At 64.0% G+C, this 9,629-nt stretch overlaps 1 protein-coding gene across 6 annotated transcripts in view; it reads left to right on the forward strand.

The window, feature by feature from the left end:
• Nucleotides 1–9,206, forward strand: part of ZFPM1 (zinc finger protein, FOG family member 1) — a 119,362-nt gene extending 110,156 nt beyond the window's left edge. For all 6 annotated transcript variants that reach the window (XM_077830831.1, XM_077830829.1, XM_077830827.1 and 3 more), the window contains 6 exons: nucleotides 671–773; nucleotides 2,377–2,586; nucleotides 3,456–3,680; nucleotides 4,560–4,655; nucleotides 5,120–5,269; nucleotides 6,242–9,206. In XM_077830831.1, coding sequence (XP_077686957.1) covers nucleotides 671–773; nucleotides 2,377–2,586; nucleotides 3,456–3,680; nucleotides 4,560–4,655; nucleotides 5,120–5,269; nucleotides 6,242–8,682 — 3,225 coding nt within the window. In that variant the 3' untranslated portion in view covers nucleotides 8,683–9,206. The remainder of the gene's footprint in view (nucleotides 1–670; nucleotides 774–2,376; nucleotides 2,587–3,455; nucleotides 3,681–4,559; nucleotides 4,656–5,119; nucleotides 5,270–6,241) is intronic.
• Nucleotides 9,207–9,629: the final 423 nt, after the last annotated feature.

The following is a 9,629-nucleotide window of genomic DNA, read 5'->3' on the forward strand; positions in this document are numbered from 1 at the left end:
CACGGGGCACGCGGGGGTGTCTTGCAGGTACATGCGTGCGTGTATCCAAGCATGCCCATACCCTACCGTAAATACTCTTGTAGACGCTGAAATGTTTGATGCAAACAAGTCCAATTTTGAGTGGGTCAGCTGGGCAAGTCACTGCCCCCTCCCGACCGTCTCCTCCCCCAGCCTGTCTCCTCTTTACCCACCCCCAAGGCGTGGCCTTGTCCTGCTGCTCCGCACCCCCAGCTGCCTGGGGCTGAGCTTCCCTGGGGGTGTTACAGTGATGCTGGCAGGTCTCTGCATGCAGAGCTCTCCAGGTCCCTATGCTGGCCTGGCCAGTAGCTCTTTCTCCCCCACATCGATCTCCACAGAGCCCGAGTGCCTCTTCCCACACCTAGGCACCCCAGGAGGACTTGTGACAGCAGTTCCCACGTACAGCCTTGCAGTGCCCAGATCCTGCCAATCTCAACGCGAGACCTATGCTCCGCTCCTGGGGCCCTTCCCTCCTTCCGTGTGTCCCCCACTCCCAGGACCCCCGTGGCTGGGCTCTTACCACTGGGGCACAGGCGAGTGGGTACCCCACAGAGGTAGCTGGGTCAGGGCTTGTTTTGCTCCATGCTGGGACGGATCAGCGACAGCCCTGCATTCATTCGCGTCTTCTCTCCTGTGTTTCCACTGTTGACAGAGTCCACTCGTGACACTGATGCTGGAAGACGAGTGCTGCTGGCTGTCCAGGCTGCCCCTGGTGTCCGGAGAAGCCGACGCCAACTCGGTGATCTACAGGAAGGGTTGGTATTATATTCGCTGGGTAGCAAGCCACCTGGCCTCTTCTTGCACCTACCACATCCTGTCCACTGCGGACCTTTTGCGTTTAAAGGGCCAGCATCACCCTGAAAATCAGATTTATTCCCCCCCACAAACACAGTCCTTCAGGCCAGGCTGCAGAAAGTAATTGGGGCTACTGCTAATCACGTCCTGCCCATGGCTTGGCTCAGGCAGGCAAATGAGCCCCCGTCAGTTTCACGCTCTGGTTCTGGTCAGTTTCACTGGCTGGTTCCCTGCTCCAGTCCACTGTCTGCCTGCGCAGGTTCGGGCTCCGTGCAGGAGGGCGTCAGCGGCAGAAAGCTGGCTGAGAGTGGAACTACTGATCCGTGCTATCGCAGCCCTGCTCACTAGGCTGTACCACCGGTAGCCCAGCCCGGGCTCTGAGCGGCCCCAACGCAGCATCCAGCGTGGGCAGAGAGCACGGCTCAGCTGTGCCCAGGGCGGCTGTGTGTGGTGCCAGCCACATGGCCACCATCCTCTTTTATAGAGCCAAGGAGCTTGCTGACGCGTGGCCTGAGCGCGGCTGGGACGGAAGGCTCCTGGGATGAGAGGCGGCTCGTCTGTACAAGTTAGGGAGGGGACAGAGCTATTAGCTCCCATCTAGTCACCGTCCCATCTCTCCCCCATGCCCTACATCAGTCTCCCCCACTGTCTGTATTCTCCACTCCACGGCTAGAAGTCCTGGGGCAACTGTTCCCCAGCCTCCTGGCGTCCGGGCAACTGTTCCCCTGGAGAGAGCCCTTCCTGATGGCTCCCTTGCATTAATGCCACCCCTTGGTCTGCAGGCTCTAGCCCGGGCCGTCAGGCCATTAGAAGCTGGGCAGGGAGAAGTTCCGCCTGAAGTGTGAATAGGCCACTGACATCAGCTCAGCCTCAGCACGTGCTGACATTGCCACCTCCAGGCAATTGTGGGTATTACGAGCTACTGTACAAAGGCCGCCAAAACCCTTGGCGTCGGTGAACTCACCTCTCAGCGCTCAGCAATTTGTCTTGTGCGGACGGGATCAGAGGGTAGAACTGTTTTCCCAGAGCCCGTGCCTTGTGCTGGGGAGGCAGCTGTTTTGCGCCTTTAAAACAATCTGGCGTTCCTCATTTGCACGTCGTTATCCAGAGGGCTTTGCAGCCCCCGGCTCCTGCTTCATGGGCTCGCTGGCATTGGAGCGCCGAGCACACAGAGCCGGAGCAGCTTTGGGGGTGCCCACCCTGTTGGGGTCAGGCAGCCCCTGCAGTCACACTCGCCAAAAGAAGCTTGTTGGGGGCATCCATCCTCATGCTTCAGGGCATAAGTAGATCATCAGGTGGAGTCAGGAAGAAGTGTCCTCTCCTTGCACAGTGCTACACAGTAAGGTGCTATATGTGCTGGATTCACCCTTTCCTCTGGGGCATGCATTGTGTGCTACGTTGGCCAGGCTCTCACAGTCATTGCACCATTGATCTGTCCCTAGGTGGAGAGGTTTTCTCTGTGCTCGTCTCAAGAGCGCACATCCCTTCCCGGCACTGAGGCAGAGGGCACTGGGGCGGGGCGATGATGCTCAGTGCCCCTGTAACCAAAGCTTTGCCTTCTAGGTGAATTGATCTGGTGCAAAACCACCCAGGCCATTGAGGAGAAGGAGCTGCTGAGCACCTTCGTTATGGCCGAGCCACAGGGCCTGCCGAACCACACAGTGAAATCAGAACCCGGGGACTCCACCTACCCAGCCACGCTGCATTCGGACATACAGCTTCTGCCCCAGCAGGCAGGCATGGCAGCCATCTTGGCCACAGCTGTTGTTAACAGTAAGTCAGCAGCTGCCACCAGGCAACCCTGCGGGAAACGATCGGTCCTCAGCCTGGCTCCCGGCAGACGCCCGTCTGCATCACAGAATTCACCACCCCTAGAAAGGGGCTGTGGAGGGAGAAGGCCAGCAATATGGGGAAACAGATCATCCCCCAGCTTCATGCCATGAGCAGGGTCTGCTCTGGGTGCTGTTCCTAGCTCTGCCCTGGGCGATGCTTCCCCTGACACATGCTCAGGGTTTAGCTGATTGCCATATTTGGGGTCCGGAAGGAATTTTTCTCCAGGGCAGATTGGCAGAGGCCCTGGGGGGTTTTCGCCTTCCTCTGCAGCATGGGGCATGGGTCACTTGCTGGAGGATTCTCTGCACCTCGAAGTCTTTAAACCACGATTTGAGGACTTCGATAGCTCAGACCTAGGTCAGGGGTTTGTTACAGGAGTCGGTGGGTGAGATTCTGTGGCCTGCGTTGTGCAGGTCAGACTGGACGATCATAATGGTCCCTTCTGACCTTAAAGTCTATGACTCTAACTGGGCCTCAGTTTCCCTATCTCTAAAACTGGGTGGCACCTACCTCCCAGGGTCGGGGGTTGAATAGGGTCTGGGCAGGGCTCTGAGGCTGGGGGAGGCTAGAGAAGTACCTGCTCGTGTGAAGTAGCATTTATTTAACCCTTTCCACTAACTCCCGTCGGAAGGAGCGTGTCCCAGGGAGACGCACAGCCAGTCCTGACGCTGGGCTGTTCCCGAGGCAGGCTGCTCCATGACCCTGCTGGGCCCACCATGGCCAGGATCTGCCCTGGGCTCGGGGAAGGGGCCTAGTGATCACCCCTGCCCTGCTCCCCTGGTTTGTGGTAACGCAGTTTCCCCTGGCAGAGGACGTCTTCCCCTGCAAGGACTGCGGCATCTGGTACCGGAGCGAGCGGAACCTGCAGGCCCACCTCATGTACTACTGCGCCAGCCGCCAGAACTCCAGCTCGCCCTCGGTGGACGAGAAGCCCAAGGAGGCGTACCCCAACGAGCGCGTCTGCCCCTTCCCGCAGTGCAAGAAGAGCTGCCCGAGCGCCAGCTCCCTGGAGATCCACATGCGCAGTCACAGCGGTAAGGGCACCCCCTGGCAAGGGAGATGGGAGCTTCAATCCAGGCTGGGGGGCCGGCTGGCTCGGGGGCCTGTGAGGCTATGGAAAGCCTTTAGCCTCCGGATCGTTGCGGGCAGGATCAAAGCGCAGGTCTGCGGGCCGTGAATTCTCCTCTTCCGCCTCCTGCTTTGTTCCCTAGCAGGGAGAGAGAGAGAGACCCATGTCAACCCATCGCAGCCCGTGCTGTCACTCATCCTCCCAGCCGTCGGCTGGCGGTGGCTCTAGCCGTTCCCAGCCCTGGCTGGGCGTGAGGGGTGGGCAGAGCCCTCCCTCCGGGGGGAAGAGGTGCCATGCTAGCGTCGCATGCCAAGCGTGCCGAAGCCCCGTGGAGCTGGGTGGAGCCCCGTCATCCCCGTTCGCAGAGGATTATGCTGAGATTTGGAAATTCTCTGCAAGCCAGAATTGTCCTTTCCCGTCCCCCGGCTGTGTGACGGCAGCCTCTGGCCAGGGGTGAGGGCAGCCAGCCCGTGACCCCTCTGCGCCCCCAGTGACAGCTTCCAGGGCTTGGCTCCCACATGCAGCCAAATAAGCAGCGAACCCATCGCATCCTCCAGGGGCAGGGTGGGGCGGCCCCACTGGGGAGCTGTCAGTCATCTCTCTGGAGATGCCCCACCACTGCGCGGCTGTGTGTCCATCTTTAAGACTGGGACCTCCCAGTCGTCCCCCTCAAAGCCCTGAGACCCGCACGCCCGCAGTCCCCCTGCTCCCATTCTCTCCCTGGCCGAGCAGGCTGCACTGCATTGCAGCTCCCCGCTGGGCTGGGTTCTCCGTGCTCAGGCTCCGGCTCCGATGGGGGCAGGGGGGCAGCGCCTGGTCTCACGCCCGTCCCTCTGCCTTTCAGGGGAGAGGCCGTTCGTGTGCCTGATCTGCCTCTCCGCCTTCACCACGAAAGCCAACTGCGAGCGTCACCTGAAGGTGCACACGGACACTCTGAACGGTGGGTCCCTCGGCCGGGCTCCGGGGCACGGTGTCCCCAGTGGCCGGCTCGCCGCGGCTCCGTCACCATGCAGCAGGGAGCGGCACGCTGAGGCTCTGCTTACCGACGGGCTGGGGAGGGAGCCCAGCTTGGTGGGAGCAGGGTGTCTCCCGTTCAGACCGGGACTCTCCCCAGCTGGAAAGACGGACAGTGCGGTTCCCCTGCCCCGGGGCTCGAGCCATGCTGAGTGCCAGTGGGAATGTCGACCCTGCAGACAGACCCCAGCTAGCAGGGAGCCCGGGTACGTGCTCGAGCGGCTCGCTTAGGCTGTGCCTTCGGAGCGAGCTCGCCCCAAGGCGCGCTGCCATCACGCCCCCTAGCTGCAGCACGGCCAGACCCCCGGGCACGCTCGCGGCTGCTGTGAAGCTCGCTGGCAGCGATGGCCTTCACAGCTCTTCCTCTCGCTGTCGTTCCGGTGACTGCAGGCATCTGCCACAGCTGCGGCTTTATCTCCACCACCCGGGACATCCTGTACAGCCACTTGGTAACCAACCACATGATCTGCCAGCCAGGCTCCAAGGGCGAGGTGTACTCCCCTGGGCCCGGGCTCCCAGCTGCCAAGCCGCTGACACCAGGTGAGTCCCCCCGGGCTGTGTCGCCCCTCTTGTGCCGGGCCCTGGCATGCCCAAGGGTGGCAGAGCTGGCCTTAGTCTGCCAGGGATGGGGAGCCCAGAGGCATTGACGGGCATCAGTGCCGCTGTTAAACTGCCTGGTCCCTAGCCAGCCTCTTCTCCAGCTCTTCCCCAACTCTCTGGGAGTAAGGCTGCTGTCTGGTTGTGTCAGTTGTACCCAGGGCCGCTGAAGCTTCTGGCTTGGGCTGGGGTTCCCAGGCTGGAATTGCCTCGTTTGCCCCATGCCAGTGGGGACAAAGGGCTGGCCCCAAACTGGATCGAAAGTGCATCTGTGATCACCCCAGATGGTGGGGGTTGTTTGTGCAGAACCTCTCTGAAATTGAAACTGACTAGCGAAGCAAACGATCCACACAGGTGGCCCTGGGAAATGGCCCCTGCCCTGCTCTGCCCTGCCCTTGTGATTCCCTACAGAGGCTTCCAGGGGACAGGAGATCTGGGACTGGTGTCTCAGCTGCCAGGCGCATTTAACCGCAGGGCTGACACAGACTCACAGGGCTCGAGTCACCTACTGCTGGCACAGGGGGTCATTTGCCCCTGCCCCACCCCCCCAGGTCCATGGGAACTCTGGCGCCCTGAGGCAGAGTTGGCCCTGGGACAGGGCAGACGTTTGCCATCCAGACAGGCGCGTCCCACAGGCCCCCTGCTTGTGCCCCTTGCCAGGCAGAGCTGTCCGCTCCAGGCCCCCAGCAGGTAGGGCTGGTCACTGAGCGCCGGGCACTCGCTCCAGATGGGATCCGGCAGGGTGGGAGGGAAAGGGGTGAGGGAGGAGACTCTCCTGGCCCTAAGAAATGCTGCTGTGTGGGCTGGGCCTGTGGTTCCTGCCCTCTGAGGGGGCTTGGGCAGGGCATGGGGCCTGTTCTGCCTGGCCAGGCCCTGTGACCACACTGATCCCCCCCATTCCCTCCCCGCCGACAGGTCCAAGCCAGCCGAGCGGGACCCCCATCCTGAAGTGCAGCCTCTGCGGCTCCGTGGCCGACAGCCTGGCCAGCCTCCGGCAGCACATGGTCCTGCATGGCCCCCTGCCCGCTGTCCTGGGAGGGGCAGAGCCCACACCAGCCCTGGCACAGCCGGAGTCCCCTGCCAACGCCCCGGCGGCAAAGCCGTGCCCGGCGGACGAGCTGGAGAATGGCGAGGCCAGGCCCCCGCACACAGAAGGCTGCCCCTCAGCCTTGTCTTCCTCGGGCGAGGTGGCACCACCCCTCAGGATCAAGGAGGAGCCCACGGACAGCCCCAGAGGGGAGGTGGAGGCGGCCAAAGGCAACCCCCTGGCAGAGCCGGCTGCCAGTCCCAGGTCGGAGCCAGAAGCCTCCTCTAGGGCCTCGTCCCCGCACAGCCTGCCCTCGGTGAAGGTGAAGTCGGAGATCGCCAGCCCCACGCCAGGGTCTAGCCCGGTGCCCAGCGAGCCAGGGGTGGGCACAGCCGGCGGCAACGTCTTCCTGCCCCAGTACATGTTCGGCCACGAGGCCGCAGTCGTGCCCCAGGCCTCCGAGATCCTGGCCAAGATGTCGGAACTGGTGCACAGCCGGCTCAAGCAGGGCCACGGCACGGCGCCCCCGGCCCTGTACCCCAGCACCCCGCTGCCCAAGGGCGCCACCTGCTTCGAGTGCGAGATCACCTTCAACAACATCAACAACTACTACGTGCATAAGCGGCTCTACTGTTCCAGCCGCCGTGGGGCCGAGGACAGCCCGCCCGGCGCCCGCAAGGCCAAAGCCACGCCCGCCACGCCCAAGGGCCCGGCCACGCCCGGGGCTCTGCTCTCAGCCCAGCCCCCCGCTGCCGTCGAAGGCCCGGGGCCGGCCCCGCAGGAAGGGGAAGCCGAGAGGGACGCCAGCCCGCCTGCCCCTGCCGCGGAAGCCAAGCCGGAGATCAAGGTGGAGGAGGGCTCCCCCGAGGCGGATGGGGCAGGCCGGGCCAGCGAGGACAGCCAGAGCCCCAGCAGCTCGGTGGACGACGCGGACGACGACCCCAGCAAGACGGTGTGCGAGGCGTGCAACATCCGCTTCAGCCGTCACGAGACCTACATGGTGCACAAGCGCTTCTACTGCGCCTCGCGCCACGACCCACCCCTGCGCCGGCCCAGCGCCCCCAAGGTGCCCTTCCTGCACCAGCCCGTCCGCACCCGCAAGCGCCGCAAGCTCTACGAAATCCACGGCGCCGCCAGCCCTGCCCTGGGACCGGCCCACCCCCTGGCTGAGCAGCTGGCAGGGGGCCTGGCCGGTGCCACGGACCCGCTGGCGGGGGGCACCCGGCCCGAGGTCCCGCCCATGCTGTCAGCTCTCATCTCTGTGGCTAAGGTCCACGGCGCTGCCCCCTCCCCCAGCTCCAGCCCCGATGCCGACGGCCCCATTGACTTGAGCAAGAAGCCACGGCTGCACGGCGAGGTGCTGCCCGCCTCGCTACTGCCCCTGGCGGACTACCACGAGTGCACAGCCTGCCGCATCAGCTTCAACAGCCTGGACAGCTACCTGGCCCACAAGAAATACTACTGCCCCGCCATGCCCCTCCAGGCCGGCACCCTGGAGCAGCTGCACAAGATCAAGGGGGCCGTGCCACCCCCCTTGAAAGGCCGGGGCAGTGGTGCCCCTGAGAATCCGGACATGCCGGGCGAGGAGCCCGATGGGGTGCGGGTCAAGGTGGAGAAGGTGGTGTCGTCGGTGAGCCCCGGGGTCCTGGTGGCCAAACCGCTGGCCCTGCCGGCCACGTACCCCTGTGCCTCCGGCGTGGACTCCGTGCAGCGCTACGGCACCGCCAAAGCCCTCCACCTCTCGGGGGCCAAGGTCCCGTTGGCCGTCTGCCCCTACTGCCCACTCAATGGGGCCGTCAAGGGAGACCTGATCGAGCACTTCCGTAACGCCCACGGGCTCTTTGGAGCCAAGCCAGGGGCAGGCCCCGGACTGCCAGAGGCCGTGGCCCAAGCTGCCGCCAGGACACAGGCCGGCTGCGCTCCAGAGAGCAGCCTGCCGCCTCTGCCCACGGCCTCCCCGCCCCAGCCCCTCGCCAGGCTCCGCAAGGACAGCTTAAACGGCAAGGAGCCCACCGCTTCCTCAGCCTCCAACGGCAGCCCCCGGCCCGCAGGCTCCCCCCGGCCCAGCCTGCCCCTCTCGCCCGCCGCCCCTTTGACCATGTCACCGGCGCCCGCGGCTCCGAGAGAGCCTGGGCCCACGCCCGCCGCCCCGCCCGGCTCCACGGACAAGAGCGTGCAGACCGCGCCCAGCAAGGCTCTGCCCAGCCCCAGCCCCAACGGCAACCACAGATACTGTCGCCTTTGCAACATCAAGTTCAGCAGCCTGTCCACCTTCATCGCCCACAAGAAGTATTACTGCTCCTCCCACGCTGCCGAGCACGTCAAGTGAGCCCTGCCCCAGCCCAGCTCGGCAGCCTGGCAGGACGCCCGCGGCCGTCACCCGCCGCTCATGCCCCGCGGCCGCTGGCTGCGGCCCAGCAATGGGTTCGAAAGCAGGACTCGCCCCAAGCCAGGGCCCTGCAGGAGGCTGGAATGGGGAGGGGGGGTGATTGCACAATGGGTACATGTCAAACGGCTCTTCTGAAAGTGTCCCCTGAGGCTGAGAGAGGGACACACCCGGCCTGCGCTGGACCCTTGCCCATGGCTACCCACTGCCCCCCGTATGTTACAGAAGCTGGAGGGAGGGAGTGTTCCCTGCTACCGTATTTTTGTGCTCTGGGTTGTATATGTCTAAAGGCAGCCCCCCCTCGCCCACCTTCTCCCCCACACACCCGCCCACAGCAGGGGTCTCGTTCTGGCTCGGTGCTGGTTCTGCAGCATGGGCTGCCTCCCTGCTCCCCAGCCCTGGTCGATGCGATTTTCTAGGTGTGGGGGCAAATTTGCAGAAATTCAATTCTCTCCTCTCCCCACCCCCCAGCCCCCCCCACCCCCCCCCCCCCGGTCCCAGGCTTTGCTCCAGCCTCTCACAATCAGCATCCAACAGGCGGTTTGGCACTTTGGTTTGGAGATGGGAAAACTGAGGCACAGATCCTCTCCCAAGGTCACGCAGGGAGCTTGTGGCACAGCCGGGAGGCAGCCCAGCTCCCCTGACTCCCAGCCCTGTGCTGAGACCTCCTGGCCAGTCCGGCTCTTAAATAGCCTGTTGGAATAGCAGGCAGTGTTGGCAGCACAGGGCAAGGGGGTTTGAGCAGAAAACCCTATGCCAGCTTGTGTCCCTCGGGCCCAGAAATCCTTATGGGGAGCACCAGCCTCATTCTCCCCTTTGCCAATCCCTTGGCCGCTGGCTGAGAGCCTTGCGCCAGCATGGGCAGCTCAGGGAGGCTGCCTGGCACCTTT

The sequence above is a fragment of the Eretmochelys imbricata genome, chromosome 12 (genome assembly GCF_965152235.1).
Source record: "Eretmochelys imbricata isolate rEreImb1 chromosome 12, rEreImb1.hap1, whole genome shotgun sequence".
In the NCBI taxonomy this organism is placed as follows: domain Eukaryota; kingdom Metazoa; phylum Chordata; order Testudines; family Cheloniidae; genus Eretmochelys; species Eretmochelys imbricata.